This window comes from Myotis myotis, unplaced genomic scaffold (genome assembly GCF_014108235.1).
Source record: "Myotis myotis isolate mMyoMyo1 unplaced genomic scaffold, mMyoMyo1.p scaffold_m19_p_16, whole genome shotgun sequence".
NCBI classification, from domain to species: domain Eukaryota; kingdom Metazoa; phylum Chordata; class Mammalia; order Chiroptera; family Vespertilionidae; genus Myotis; species Myotis myotis.
In genome coordinates, this window is record NW_023416320.1 from 26,087,804 (window position 1) to 26,104,754 (window position 16,951).

Below are 16,951 nucleotides of genomic sequence, written 5' to 3' on the forward strand. Positions count from 1 at the left end.
AAATGTTTCATGTAACCATATATTGCATGCAAATTTTGTAGACTATATATATGTATATATATAATATATATATATATATATACTCTAGGAGTTCACAATCTGAGAGGCATTTGTAATCAATATGGTCAATTGCCTGATAAATGTGAAAGTGAACAGATCTATACTTAATTGGTCTAGGCATCCATCTAGATCTGGGTAGTGAATGTTTTAAAAGACAAATAGTAGTTTCCCAAGCAAAGTAAGCTAGGATAGAGTTGCAGACAGACTCTAAACACTAAAAAAATGTAAACAATGTATTTTTCTAAAGTCACTAAAATGATTATAAACATTAAATAATCATATCATTATGATAATTGAAATTGACTTTACTAAAGTGAATAGCACTTTGAAGGTTCTTTGATTCACTGGGCCAGCAAATAAATGCCTAGAGCTGACATCATTGCTTTTGTTGTAGAAAGAAAGCATTTGATGCCTTAGCTATCCCTCAAAATGTGTACCCTTCCTTGACATGGTGTGTGAATGCAGATAATTCACGTGGCTTGGTACTATGGAATTACTAGTAAAGCTGCTTATAAAACCTCTGCCTGCTTGTCTCTCTTTATGAAAAGGGTCAAGACACTGAAATAGTGAGACAATCCTCAGCAAAGATGATGGGCATTTATTAGAGAAGTGTTCTTAGGTAAATGTCTCTAAGTCACTGAGATCCAGGGTCCTCAAGGCTGAGAGAAGGCCAAGAATAACTAGCTCAGAGTTAGGGTAAATGAGATAAACTATCTGTATTTGTCAGAGTTCTCCAGAGAAACAGAGCCAATACATATAAAGAGAGTTATTATAAGGAATTAATTCATATGACGGTGGAGGCTATTAAGTCCCAAGATCTGCAAGGTGAGCTGGCAGAAGCTGGAGACCATGGAAAGCCAATGCTATAAATTCCACTGTACTGTAAGTCAGAAGGCCTGAGAATCAAAAGAACCTATGGTGTCATTCTAGTTCAAAAGCTGGCAGGCATGAGACCAACCCAGGAAGTGTCAATGTTTTAACTCAAATCTGAAAGTAGGAAAAAACCAATGGTCCGGTTTGAAATCAGTCAGGCAGTAGGAATTCTCTTTCCTGGGAGGGTTAGCTATTTTGTTCTAGGCAGGCCTTCCACTCATTGGGTGAGGCCCACCCACATTAGGGAGGGTAATCTGCCTTACGCAATCCAAAGATTTAAATGTTAATCGCATCCAAAAACATTCCCCTAGAAACTCCCAGAAAAATGTTTTACCCAGTATCTGGCACCCAGTGGTCCAATAAACTTGCCACATAAAATTAACCACCACAGTATCTGAAGTTCCTTGCACAATGATGGAAACAGGGCTGCATAGAAGTTTTTAATAAATAAAGGAGTAAATGAAATCCTGATAAAAACAAGCACAATGGCTTTTTAAATTATCGTTTAACAGGGAACTGGGAGACATTAGCAACAAATACATAACTATTCCTGTAGGAACTAACGATCACTTTGGGAGAGTGAGAAGGGGGAACTGATCTGAGGAATTTACTGTAAAATATAGAGTTTTCCTAGGAGAGAATATGGCACAAAATCAACCATAGCAAACCACAGAATGAGAAAATGAGCTTGTGGCCAACCCAAAGGACAACTTTCTAACCACAAGCTGGGATGCCTGATGAGCTATAATTCTAGTGGTAATCCAACATGGAAATGAAGGGGAAAAGGCTTGTGTTTGATGCTCTATCTCTCAGTGGACACTGTTCTCAACAAGTCCTATAAGACAAAAGATAAGTACATGGAAACTAGGGAGGACTGTTAAACTTAATTTTCTCCAGAGAAAGAAAAAGAACTCCTAATGGAAAAGAAGCTATAGACATGAAGGTGGCATGGGGTAGGTTTATCAACAGATCCTATCATTTTTACTTCAATACATGTGAATATTTTATAGTTCTTCAGTGCCAGCTCATGCCAGACATTATGCCAATTACTATAACTTATGTTGCTTTCACATAAAATCATTGTAAGGTAATGATAGTACCCATCTTACAAATAAGGGTAAAGGAACTTAGACAAGTAAAGGTTAATGAGACATATGTAAAGAACACTGGATCTATGGTTCAAACCCAAGTCCTACCATTCTAAAGTCAGAATATTTAGTAATCCTAGGTTTTCTTTATAGTTGACACTTTGCTGTTGCATGAAGTGTGACAAATGAAGACGCATATTTCTAAAGTTCTTTTTTTTTTTCTTTTAAAATCCTCAGCTGAGGATACTTTCCATTGATTTTTTTTAGAGAGAGTGGGAGAGAGAGGGAAAGACAGAGAAATATCAATGTGAGAGAAACACATTGATTGGTTGCCTCCTGCACACACCCAGACCAGGGCCTGGGCTGGGGAGGAGCCTGCAACCGAGGTACATGCCCTTGATCTGAAAAGAACCTGGGACCCTTCAGTCCACAGGTCGATGCTCTATCCCACTGAGCCAAAATGGGTAGGGCTCAAAAGCTCTTTGAAGACTTTTGAGATACAAGATACAAGAAATCTGACCTCCTATATACTCGGATAAAATAAAATTTGTGTTTATATTTTATCATCTGAATATACAGCAAAACAAAAAACTCTTGCCTAAAGAAAGTAACACTATGGCCAGTTGCACCTTCTATTGTGGTGAAAAAGGAAATTTAGTATTTGTTTGGTTTTGTAGGAAGAGGTGGGGGAAAACTCCCTCCTTAAAATGTCTTCAGTTCTTATGCATCATTGAATTTATGCTGCAGGTGCTTGGCAATAGTCTTCAGTGGCTAAGAACAGGGTTTTGGTACTATTCTAGAATAGAAGAGTCTAAAGCAACGTGAAAACTAAACCTCTAGGTCCTGGATTGAGGAACTATGTCTACAAAGACTATTAATGGAACCACTGTTTTCAAAAAAAATCAGCCCTAGCTGGTTTGGCTCAGTGGATAGAGCATCAACCTGTGGGCAGAAGAGTCCCAGGTTTGATTCGGTCAAGGGCATGTACCTCAGTTGCAAGCTCCTCTGGGGGCCCTGGTTGAGTTTGTGCAGGAGCCAAGCAGTCGATGTGTCTCTCTCACATGGATATTTCTCTCTGTCTTTTGCTCTCTTTTCCACTCTCTCTAAAAATCAATGAAAAAATATCCTTAGGTGAGGATTAAAAAGCAAACAAACAAAAAGCCACAAAAATCAAATTCAGTACATTTTTTAAAATTTCATTACTTTATTATTATACTATGTCTAGCAAGTCTAAAAATAATAGATGAACTCTTTAAGGATTGAAAAAAAGGAGAGTTAATTATAATTGAAACTAGTGGCCCAGTGTACAGATTCCTGCACATTGAAAGGAAATTAGAAGAAACATTTTAATATTGCTATTCGCCCTTTCTCTAAATAGAAGTGTCAACCAAATTCATGATCAATGACAGATTGAAATACACACATGTGATTGGAGCCAGAGAGAGCTTTATATGTATCGTGCATATGCGAGTCAACGTTTACTTTTAAATTGCCAGTGTGTGTCATGTGTACCGGATGGTAGGTCAGTCAGACGATTGGACAGACGGACAGTCAGTCACTTAGCCTTTTATATATGTAGATTTTTTTCTCAAAGGCCCAGAATTTTAAATTAAATATTAGCTTTTTCAAATTCAGTACATTTTAACAATTGATAAACTTAGGCAAGTTTCTTATACCATTCTTGCAACATTTCTGTTAGTTTGAATTTTATCAAAATAAAAAGTTTGGAGATAAAAGAAGAAACTAAATAGAGTAAATTATCTCTTCTCTAAAATATAACTGCAGCTGGACACAGTTAATTTGAATATTAGCTGTCTCATTCACTAGGATTATTTTTAAAAAGCTAACAATAAAAACTTCTAGAGGGGCATCCTGGTGAGGGCACCGGAAGAGAAGATCGTAGAATTAAAAGGCTGTGTGCAGAGATTTGAAAAATGGCAACAAATGAAAGTGTCAGCATCTTTAGTTCAGCATCCTTGGCTGTGGAGTATGTAGATTCACTTTTACCAGAGAATCCTCTGCAAGAACCATTTAAGAATGCTTGGAACTATATGTTGGACAATTACACAAAGTTCCAGATAGCAACATGGGGATCCCTGATAGTTCACAAGACCCTTTATTTCTTGTTCTGTTTACCTGGGTTTTTGTTTCAATTTATACCTTACATGAAAAAGTACAAAATTCAAAAGGATAAACCAGAAACATGGGAAAACCAATGGAAATGCTTTAAAGTACTTCTCTTAAATCACTTTTGTATCCAGCTCCCTTTGATTTGTGGAACTTATTATTTTACAGAGTATTTCAACATTCTTTATGGGTGGGAAAGAATGCCTAGATGGTACATGCTTTTGGCAAGATGCTTTGGTTGTGCGGTGATTGAGGATACCTGGCACTATTTCCTACATAGGCTCTTACATCACAAGAAAATATATAAATATATTCATAAAGTTCATCATGAGTTTCAGGCTCCATTTGGAATGGAAGCTGAATATGCACATCCCCTGGAAACCCTAATTCTTGGAACTGGGTTTTTCATTGGAATCATGCTTTTCTGTGATCATGTAATTCTTCTTTGGGCATGGGTGACCATTCGTTTGCTAGAAACCATTGATGTCCACAGTGGTTATGATATTTCTCTCAACCCTTTAAACCTCATCCCTTTCTATGCTGGCTCTCGGCATCATGACTTTCACCACATGAACTTCATTGGAAACTATGCTTCAACATTCACTTGGTGGGACAGAATTTTTGGAACAGACACTCAATTTGTTGCCTACACTGAAAAGATGAAGAGTGGGAAAAAGACTGAACAAATATTTATGTAAATCTTCCTGAAGATATAGATTTTCCTGAATTAAAACTAGTAGCTAACTGCTTCCAGGGAGCAGAAATAAACGTGTGTCTTGGCCGCTGAGTGATTTTAAAAATGAACAACTTTTATCTTCCTAGTGGGAACTTTTTCTACTTTCCATTCCAGTTCTGTATGTGTAGGAATAAGTAAGGAAGTTTTAAAGGCCATGTTGTTAACCTTACAAAAAGGTTTTAAGTATTAGAAGAAGTATTAATCTATGTCTTTTCCCCAGTAACACCATAGGCCTGAAGTGGAAATAGCTCTTTAAATCTTTTAAATATATAATGAGCACTTCAAAAACTACTAATAGTGGATGTTGGCCTTATATTGAACTTGTGACATTTTTTTAGAGTTTGCCTAAAGATCAAAATATCATAGGTTGAATGACATCAATTGATACATTTGAATGAGGCTGCAAAATTAGGACTAGCCAGCACCAGAATTTCCAGTCTTCTCTGGAGCTGACCAGTTTGAGGTGATTTTCTTTCTTTTAGAAGGCCTTTTGGATTCCAGTGTACTACTGGCCTCTGTAAATTAGGGTATTTCTGAATTGATGTATATGGAATATTTTCGTCTAAAGGTTTTCATGCTTCTTGAATTTTTTTTAAAAATGAAGCTTTATTCCTGCTCTTTACCCTTTAATTTTTGTAAATCAGGTTTTTATTACACTTAAAGCTATATCTTGAAACTTTGTGAACTGACTTGTATTTGCACTTTGAGCTATTAAAATAAATGTCTGGTCTTTTTTGTCTGATTAAAAAAAAAAACAACTTCTAGAAAGAGAGAACAGCTCTGTTTTATAGATTCTAGCCTTCTTTCTAGCAGAGGCCTTTTCCCACAGGAAAATCTGTCAAAAAACCTAACCGCTCACCAGCTACTGTTTAATACCATTTTCTTTGTAATGGGTCCACCAAATAAACCAGAAAACCACTAATCTAAGAAAGATGCATAATTGTCTGAGAAAATCGTAATTGTTGTCCTAACCGGTTTGGCTCAGTGGATAGAGCGTCGGCTTGCAGACTGACGGGTCCCAGGTTCGATTCCCCCAGGTTCGATTCTGGTCAAGGGCATGCACCCTGGTTGCAGGCACATCCCCGGTGGGGGGTGTGCAGGAGGCAGCTGATTGATGTTTCTAACTCTCTATCCCTCTCCCTTCCTAACTGTAAAAATCAATGAAATATATTTAAAAAAAGAAAATCATAATTGTCTAAGAAATTTGGTTGTGTGAAAAATAACATAATTGCTGTTAGTAAAATTACCATAAATATAATAACAATAATACCAACTGACACTTCCTTATACTTTCAGGCAATTTGAAGTTACTATAGGATTACATTTATATAACATTCTTTAAAGCACAAAATTAAAGAGATGGCGAATAGACCCGTGGTTGCCAGGGGTTAGTGCAGATGGTGGGGGGGGGAGAGGTAGGTGGGTGTGGTTAATAAAGGTCAACTTGAGTGATCCTCATGGCGATGGTAATGGCATTGTTCTGTATCTTCAGTGTGGTGGATAAAATTGCATATCACTAAAGGCACAGGTGTGTCCTCCACCCCTCTCACCCACCCACAAACACACAAGTATAGGTAAAATTTTACAATCTAAACAAAACCACTGATTTTAATAATGCCAATTTCCTCATTGTAATATTGTGCTACAGGTTTGCAAGGTGTTACCATCAGAGGAAACTAGGTAAAGTGTACTTGCCATCGATCTCTCCGTATTATTTCTTCCAACTGCATGTGAATTTATAATTTTCTCAAAATTAAAAAAAAGGCAAACATACTACTTCATGTCGATTATCTACCTTGATGCTAATAGTAACCTTTTGAGGAAGAGAGATATTTTTCTAGGCCATTGACATACATTTTAATGACACTTTGATCTCGGTCAAACTTCCAGATAGCATCTTCTACCTTTTAAACTAATACAGAACTGCTGAACCCACCGTGTTGAGATAAACAAGTTCAGCAAATGTGAATGTGGTAGACTTATCATTTGACGAATGAGGGAAAACTTCTCCAGGAAGAATAGGAGCAGCTCGAGTGAGTATGGTTTCTTGAGCACGCCCCGGGGAAAATGAGGTCATTGTTATCTGATGTGACACCTAGCGCAGCCTGCTTGGTTAGCCCGCCACCAACGAAGACTGTCCATAGCGAGAATCTGGGATCAATTAAGGAAAAGTGAACTTCTAACCTACGGGAACTGTCACGGTGCAGTCCTGGCCTGGCTGATCTCTGGGTTTCCAGAGGTCAATCACAGGACTCCATAGGTGACAAAGACCTCCCCTCTTTTCCTTCCTCTGTTGACTAAACTTGTGCTCTCGGAAGCCACACAGGGGAGAAAGTTCCTTTCCCATTATTTTTAGAGTAAAAAAGAAAAAAGATAAATATAGTCTTGTTCAAGAATGAACCTCTCTTACCTACAGCAATGCTTGCCACATAATAGGTTTTAAATATATTTTTATCCAATATTCATTTGAATAAAACCTTAAGAGCAGTTTTAGCTCACAGTTCCCAATGTATACACCAGAAAAAAATATCAATCATCTACCTGTTAATTGCTTACTATATATCAAACATTGTCTTTACATATGTAAGCACTAATCACTCCTTTCAATATTCTATACAATAGATGGTGTCTTAAATGTCCATTTAATAGATGAGATCATTGAGGTACAAGCAGATTGAACAACTTCCCAGGCCATACAGCTGTTAAGTGGCAGAAATGGATGTAAATACAGCCAGAGCAATCTTGGAACTTATGGTTAATCCACTAGTTGTCCTGCCTCAGATAATTATGGGGTATGGTCAATTATTAGGCAGAAGTATGATTGTATTCAATGGTGAAGGCACCCATCTTGGCAGCGGTTCTCAACCTGTGGGTCACGACCCCTTTGGGCAACGAATGTCCCTTTCACAGGGGTCACCTAAGACCATCCTGCATATCAAATATCTACATTACGATTCATAACAGCAGCAACATTACAGTTACGAAGTAGCAACGAAAATAATTTTATGGTTGGGTCACAACATGAGGAACTGTATTTAAAGGGCCAGAAGGTTGAGAACCACTGGTTTAGAGTGTAACCAAAATTCTCATATAAAATAAAAAAAAAACATGCCAGCTCTTCTAACAGCTCTTTTAATGTGTATACCAATCCCATGAAGTGGAAGTTACCAACCTTCGCTTATTAAATGAGGAAATGGGGTCAATGTGGTTAAGTGGCTTAAAATGACAACCCATTGAGTAAGTGTTGAACTCTTGCTGCATTGTATCTTCAAAGCCAGGCTCTGGGTTTGCTGTATTGTGTTGAGTCTTGCCTGTCAGGATCAACCTTGCATCAGCAAGAATTTTCATTCAATTTTAAGGTTTGACTCTAAATAGGTTAATTAAATATTTTGTGGTTCAATTTTCTCATCTATAATATACAGGAGGTAATAAAACATCCACTTTCTGTCTCAGTGGGTAGATGTGAAAAAAAGTTGAGAAGATGCAAATGAAAAGTCTTTGTCAGCTACATACTTACAGGCACATTTGAGTTACCACTATGGTTATTATTTTTCAGAATCATTTTTACTTCCTGGAAACAATGACAAAATGGGAAGTTTGTTGCACTATAACTTTGGGGCATTTTACATCCATTTTGAATTTATTCATTCATTTATTCAACAAATGGGCTTTGAATCTCTATTATAGGAGATGCACTACACTAGATCCTGTAGAAAATACTAGTTCCATAGCAAGTGTCCAATAAATGTTGACTAAATGTAAAAAAAAATAAGGCTCAGTCATTTTACTTGAGACATTTATAATGCTGTTAAAAGATAATGATAATGAACATAGGGGTGCATATATTCTTTCTGATTGGTGTTTCGAGGTTTTTAGGATATATTCCCAGAAGTGGGATCACTGGGTCAAATGGAAATCCCATTTTTAATTTTTTAAAGGAAACCCCATACTGTTTTCCATAATGGCTGCACCAGTCTGCATTCTCACCAGCAGTGTATTAGGGTTCTCTTTTCGCCACATCCTTGCCAGCACTTGTTGTTTTTTGACTTATTAATGATAGCCATTCTCACAGGTGTGAGGTGATATCTCATTGTGGTTTTAATTTGCATTTCTCTGCTGATTAATGACTGAACATTTTTGATGTCTCTTGGCCATTTGTGTGTCCTCTTTGGAAAAGCGTCTATTCAGGTCCTTTGCCTATTTTTTTAATTGGATTGTTTGTCTTCATTTTATTCAGTTATATGAGTATTTTATATATTTTGGAGATTAACCCCTTATTAGATGTATCATTGGCAAATATGTTCTTCCATACAATAGGTTCCCTTTTCATTTTTAAAAAAGAATATATTTTTATTGATTTCAGAGAGGAAGGGAGAGAGAGAGAGAGAGAGAGAGAGAGAGAGAGAGAGAGAGAGAGAGAGAGAGAGAGACATCAATGATGTGAGAGAATCATTGATTGGCTGCCTCCTGCACACTCCCTACTGGGGATGGAGCCTGCAACCCAGGCATGTGCCCTTGACTGGAATCGAACCTGGGACCCTTTAGTCCACAGGCCAACACTCTATCCACTGAGCCAAACCAGCCAGGGCTCCCTTTTCATTTTGAAGGTGGTTTCTTTTGCTGGTGCAGAAGTTTTTTATTTTTATGTAGCCCCATTTGTTTATTTTTTCCTTTGTTTCTCTTGCCCTAGAAGATGTATCAACAAAAATTTTGCTATGTGAGATGTCTGAGATTTTATTGCCCATGTCTTCTTTTAGGATTTTTATGGTTTCCCGACTTATATTTGTCTTTTATCTATTTTGAGTTTATTCTTGTGTATGGTGTAAGTTGGTTGTCTAATTTCATCTTTTTGTGTGTGTCTGTCCAGTTTCCCCAACACCATTTGTTGAAGAGACTGTCTTTACTCCATTGTATGTTTTTGCCTCCTTTGTCAAATATTAAGTGACCATAATGGTGTGAGTCAATTTTCTGGGGTCTCTGTTCTGTTCCATTGGTCTATATGCCTGTTCTCATGCCAGTATCAGTCTGTTCTGATTACAATGGCTTTGTAGTATAGTTTGATACTAAAAGCTGTGACATATTTACACAATGGAATACTATGCAGCTGTTAAAAAGGATCTTTTACCCTTTGAGGCAGCATGGATGGATCTGGAGACTATTATGATAAGTTAAGAAGCCATTCAAAGAAAGAAAAATATCACTTATATTTGGAATCTAATGAGAAAAATGAATTGACCAACAAAATAAGACCCAGGACATGGAGGCATGGAAAAGACTGACATATCAGAGGAAGAAAGAGGAAGAAGTAGGAAGAAGAGATAAACCAAAGGACGTATATATCTATATGCATAGCCCATGGACACCAATAATAGTGGAGTGAAGGCCTGGAGGGTGGGGGCTGGGCAGAGTGGGATAAAGGATGAGGGAATGGGAACATCTGTAATACTGTCAACATTATCATTACTGATAATGATAGTGAGCCCTGGCAAGTGTGGCTAAGTAGGTTAAGTGTTTTCCCATGCACCAAAAGGTCCCTGGTTTAATTTCCCATTAGGGCACATACCCAGGTTGTGGGTTCGATCCTCGGTAGGTGTGTGTGGGAGACAACCGATTGATGTTTCTTTCTCACATTGATGTTTCTCTCTCCTTCGCCCTTTCTCTCTCTCTAACATCAATACAAATATTTTGAAAAAGAGATAATGATAATGAAAGTAAGTGTTCCAAGAAGAAGTATAGGTTTCAGTAGATCATTAAGGAATTGCATGGACTTTGTTAAATTAGGATTGTCCAGTTGACTCTATGGAAGAAGTAGACTTTACCCTAGATCAGTGATGGCGAACCTATGACACGCATGTCAGAGGTGACACGCGAACTCATTTTTTTGGTTGATTTTTCTTTGTTAAACGGCATTTAAATATATAAAATAAATATCAAAAATATGTCTTTGTTTTAGTATGGTTGCAAATATCAAAAAATTTCTATATGTGACACGGTACCAGAGTTAATTTAGGGTTTTTCAAAATGCTGACACACCGAGCTCAAAAAGTTCGCCATCACTGCCCTAGATAATAAAGACCCACCTGATATGCTTTGTTATCCAGAAAATATTTAGGATACTGATATTTCAAACTTAATTCCATCATTAAGTGCCTTGGCCCAAGAGATTTTCAGAAATTCTGTTCTGACTTCTTAGGCTGGGCTGAGGCCAGAGAAGCTGTGTTTTTAAGAAGTATTGCAGATAATTCTTATGATTAGGTAATCTTGAGGAAATGAATGTTGAAAGACAGTCTCTTATCCCCCCCTCCCATTCAGACAAGATAATCTTCTAGAGAAAGACTAGGAACAAACATTTGAAAAAGAACCTTCAAAATGTAGGTTTAAGTATGTAGGGTTAGTATTAGAACTCACCCATTTTGTTCAGAGTTTGACTCAGTCATTAATCAATACCTCATAAACATTATTATAAGCTTACTATAGTGCTTACCCTTACCACCATCCATGTTTATACTACACACACACACACACACACACACACACACACACACACAACAGTGTGCTAGGCTGTGGGTATTCAGAATTTCATGATCTCACAATCTCTACAGAAAGTCAGACAATCAAATCAATTACTATAATTATAAGAACTATGATGGGGTTATGCAGAGAAATCTACGACTTCAACGTCTACTACTAATGCATGACCTTGCCAAACCACTTAGCCTTTGTCTCAACTACATTGGACTAGAAGAACAAATCAGCCTAACAATTAGAAAGTTCTCGTGGTGATGTTTTAAAACTGTTCATAGCAAGGGGTTATTTGCAAACACACTTAAATGTTTTCCATGCAATTCAACAAGTGTTAATTTACACCCTTTATATGGTGAGCACTGAATTTCTTAGCATCCTTAAAAATAGCCACCAATTCTCTGTAGGCAGAAATGTATTCTCTAGAGCTGTTTTTTTCCAATAACATTTATTTTAACAATAACATGCTTAGTCTGCTGTGAAAATACAGCTTCCCTGATTAGGCAGCCAGCCCAGTCAAACATTGTTTAGGGTTATAATTATAGCTATTTAATTGTTGAACAATCTCATAATAGCTGCAAAAGAATTCCAGATTGTTTCCATGCAGACTTTAAAACTTGTTTTCTTCTCCTCATCCTTTTCATCTTTAAAGGAGAACTCAGCATGTCTAGTCTGAAGCTCCAGAGTACAATTAATCCCCCCACAAAACGCATTGAGACGAGGAGGCTCTCTTTGGTTAGAGTGAGAAGCTGTTGCCATGATTTGTTTTAATTTGATAAACACAGAGAGAGCTGTTCTGCTCGGAGACCTCTCCCCCCCCCCCCCAGAAAGGGGGTGTTTATGTACAGCTGTGGGGAATTACTCACAAGAGGTTTAAACAGTGGAAAAAGAAAACATCCTCTTTTCTTTTTGGACCCACCCAGCCCACCAAGGTTTCCAGACGTAGCCAATGGAAAGACAGATTATGGTTCACTGAGAACTCCTCTTGAAAAATGGAGACCCAGACTCCATCAGGACAGCTAAAGGTCTGAAAGGCTGACAGAGTGGCATTCGCCATGACAGGGGGATGGCAAGGCAGACTCCTTTAAAGAAGCTCCACTTCAGAAATAACTCGTAGATTAGATACCCAAGTAGGCAGAGCCACGGTGACCAGCGTTGTATAAAATGTGTGATGGGAGTAAAATTACTGCACTGTGGTTCCTGCAGGTCCATTAAACTCCCTCCTGCCAACAATGAACAAAATCTAGATTGACTTACTTTTATTTTGTACAAATGTTTAATAAAGAATAGAATTATGTCTTCTTTCAAATTTCACCTCAACTCAAGCAAAATCTTATACATTTTTTTTTTTGCTTAGTTTTATGGTTCAATTAGTTTACATTCAATATAATTTTGCATTAGTTTCAGGTGTGCAGCATAGTAGTTAGGCAACCATATACTTTACAAAGTGATCCCCCTGATATTTTCAGTACCCAACCTGGCACTATACATACTTGTTACAATATTATTGACTATATTCCGTATGCTGTACTTTACATCTCCGTGACTATTTAATTGCTTTGACCTGTGCAAAATAGAAGCAGAGAATTTTGGTTAAAAGACCCTAGAGTCACTTTCTCAATAATACCTTGAAATGAGTGGTTACACTTTTAATACACTAATCACTAGTTATGCTGTTATTACTTCAAATTAATCACCAAAAGCTATCATTTATGGACTATTTTAAAATACAGTAAATATTGATCCACTTGCTAAGACCTATAGAGAAACACTTTTAATATTATGAGGAGGATGGATTTTAAGCTTTAAAAATATTTAACACTTTTTTCTATTACTTTTCTATTTTCATAACTTTTTGAGAAGTGAGTCCTGGAGCAGAGTTCTGAGACATTCTAATAAATAATAAATATATTAGATATAATAAGTACATATATTATTTTGTGAGCACAGAATCAAATTTTAATGTTTTGTGGCACTGTACTTACCTACCACTATTTAAAGAAAAGAGCAAAAATATAGATAGAAAATTTTATGTTTGTTTCCTGAAGTAAAATTTGCCAAAATAATTTCTATCAGGGTATCCTATGTAGAGCTATAAATTTCTGGAAAGAACATTTAAAGAAAACTTTCCTATGTGCATGACCTAATTGAATTGAACTTTGTTAAATCTTCCTTGAACTGATGAATATAACAGTTCAATAAATGACAAAACTTAGAACTCCTTAAAACATTAGTATATTGGCTTTAAATATTTTCTCCAAATTGTTTGTGAAGACATCAACCTCAGGTTGGTATTCTTAATTTGTCTCAGTATTTTACCACATTGGGCTCTTAAAATATTTTGAAAATCCCCTACTTCTCACTTGCATGTTTTTGAAGAGTGACATAAAAATAAATTCAAAGTCAATAATTCAAAATTAATTTTATTTTTAAATTATTTTATTAAAAATAAATTTACTTTGCATGTTGCATCCAAATATGATGACCCAATTTGTTAATGGTAAAGTCAGGTGGTAGGTAATACTCACATGCTTTGTAATTTTAAGCTCTAAAGTGATACAAAAAGCAAGTTCTTAGATTTGCACAGATTTCTTGTTTGAAAAAGTCTCTCAAGATTAATTGTTTTTTTCTTAAAATATAACTTCTCCCATACTGTGGTTTCCTTTTTCATTTTTATGATAGGTTTTTTTTTGTTTTTCTTTTTTTTTTTTTTTTTTTTTTTTTTTTTCAGTGTAGAAGTTTTTAGCTTGATGTAGTACATTTGTTTATTTTTTTCCTTTGTTTCTCTTGCCCTAGGAGCTGTATTGGTGAAAATTCTGCTAAATGAGATTTTTCTGCCTCTGTTTTCTTCTAAGATTTTTATGGTTTCAAAACTGAGATTTAAGTATTTTATCCATTTTGAGTTTATTCTTGTGTATAGTGTAAGTTGGTGATCTAGTTTCATTATTTTGCTTGTACCTATCCAATTTTCCCAGCACCACTTATTGAAGAGACTGTTTCTCTCCTGCTGCCTTTAAGATTCTCTCTTTGTCTTTAACCTTTGCCATTTTAAGTATGATGTGTCTTGATGTGGGACTCTGGGTTCATCTTGATTGGGACTCTATGCTGCCTGAACTTGTGTAACTTTTTCCTTCATCAGGTAAGGGAAGTTTTCTGTCATTATTTCTTCAAACAAATTTTCTATTGCTTCCTCACTTTCTTCTCCTGGTACTTCTATGATGCAGATATAGGGACATGCTGTCCCTTAAACTATCCTTGATTTTTTTTTTAAACTTTTTCCCTTTTTGTTGCTTTGATTTGGAAGTATTTTCCTACCTTGTCTTCCAAATCCTCTGCTTTATCCAGCCTACTTTTTGTTCCTTCCAGTGTATTCTTGATGTTAAGACTGGATTCTTTATCTCCAGCTCGTTCTTATTCATGGTTTCTATATCCCTTTCCATGCTGATGTAGTTCTATTAAGTTCCTTATAGTTATCACTAAGTTCCTTGAGCATCCTTATAACCATAACTGAACTCTATGTCTGATAAATTGCTTGCCTCCATCTCATTTAGTTCTTTTTCTGGAGAGCCCTCCTTTTCTTTCATTTGGGGGTTATTCTTTGTGTCTCCATTTTAGCTGTCTCTTTGTGTTTGTTTCTATGTATTTGATAGAACTGCTATGACTCCCAGTCTTCGTGGGGTGGCCTTATGTATTAAGTGTCCTGTGGGACCCAGTGGTACAGTCTCTTTCATCTCCTCAGCTGGATGCTCTAGGAATGTTCCTTTTATGTGTTATTTGGGCCCTCCTGTTGTAATTGAGTCTTTATAATTTTTGTCACATTCTTATGTGGGATCTCTCCTACACTGGCTGACTGTGAGGCTCAAACCTGACCATGTAATGCAGGCTGTTGTATAGATGTTTTGTTTTAAACCTGCTCTTAGAGCATCTTTCTGTCCTGTGGTGTGAGAAATAAAAATGACATTTGTTTTTTTGTCTATTTTTCTCTTCTGTTTTACCCAAAGGTAACCCTTTCACTGCAACACCTTTAAAAAAAAAAAAACACTTTCTGACACAGGGAGATTTTCTAATGGATGCTGGTGATCATTTCTAGAAGAAGCTAAGTCTGATGAACCATGTTACATTCCACTCAAGCTAGCCCCTGTTCTGAAAAGAAGACATTTGTTTGCAGACAACACCCTCCAGATTCAAACGCTAGACACCTAAATTCACCCCTCCAAGTCTCCATAATGCCTAGCAACTGCACAGCCACACAACTAATCAGACAACAGCTTCAGTTGCCCATGGGTAAACACCCACTTCCTTTTCAGTTCCTTGTTTTCATATTTTTAAATGTCATTGATATATATGTATATATGTGTATACATATATACATATATATATATAATTTTTAATATATTTTTATTGATTTCAGAGAGGGAGGGAGAGGAGGAGAGAGAAACGTCAATGATGAGAGAGAATCATTAATTGGCTGCCTCCTGCACACACCCCACCGGGGGAGCAAGCACGCAACCCGGGCCCTTGACCAGAAATGAACCTGGGACCCATCAGTCTGCAGGCTGATGCTCTATCCATTGAGCCAAACCATCTGGGGCATTAAGTATGTTTTTTAAAATTATGTCATTTTTTTGTTTTATTTTAATGTTGTATTTCTACAATGCTGTAGGGTAAAGACTCAGTCTTGGATATGTGACTGCCTTATGCAGTTTTTACATCTAGTTGTGTCTCTCTTTAATGTCCACTGAGGATCTGAGCAGAACTAGTACGGATACTAAAAGCAAGCCAAGTAGAAGTAGCCTATATGGCATAATTATCCTGGACCCCATGGGCTTCAGAAAGTCCATTCATGGCTAGAAAATGAACATTTCTTATCCAAAAGGTTGCAGCTGTTACATTCTCATGAGAATACACAAAATAAGACCTCTCCATTCCAGGTTTTTCTGATTGCCTAACTTTAATGATTCAGAGATAAAATCCCAAAATAGGCATTTATAAAGGCAAGGAGGAGAGGAAAAATCAACTCAAAACTGCAGTTGGTGCTCACTGAGCTAGTTCTGAAACTACAAACCCGTAATCTATTTGCTTTCTAATTTTGCCAGTTTGCCTAAGTGATAGTTTGTGCCAGTCAAAACAGTCACAGGCTGTACAATATATTCTATTCTGTCTACACTGGTGGTTATTTCTGAAAACCAGAACAACAAATGAATCAAATAAGGAAACCAGAAAACTTAAGCCTGCAGATAAAAGAAAACACAAAGTAAGATGAGACAATGTATTTTCTCAGGACTGTCCACATCTCTACGGATTTAGTTTTCAAAGTGGATTTTCTCTGAGCAGGGTTTGGATTGCCAACATGCTGTGAGGATATAAAACTCTACTCACGGATTCTCCAAGAAAAGGATATAACGGGTGTTGTAATTTTTTTCACTTTCCCAGAGATGGGTAGAGCCAAGAGGAAGGGGTGAAAGAAAGTGGGCAAAAGATTGTGGGAGTAAAAGGGAACTTGCTGGATCTGATCCAGTCATCTTCAAAGGATACCCTCTTCCAA

The 16,951-nt window shown here is 36.8% G+C and overlaps 1 protein-coding gene across 1 annotated transcript; it reads left to right on the top strand.

Annotated features, from left to right (window-relative positions):
- Positions 1-3,894: 3,894 nt before the first annotated feature.
- LOC118670801 (methylsterol monooxygenase 1-like) lies at positions 3,895-5,476 on the top strand. Its single transcript, XM_036338190.1, has one exon. It carries the CDS (start codon positions 3,956-3,958, stop codon positions 4,844-4,846), a length of 891 nt encoding a protein of 296 aa, XP_036194083.1. The 5' UTR covers positions 3,895-3,955; the 3' UTR covers positions 4,847-5,476.
- The last annotated feature ends 11,475 nt before the right edge of the window (positions 5,477-16,951 follow it).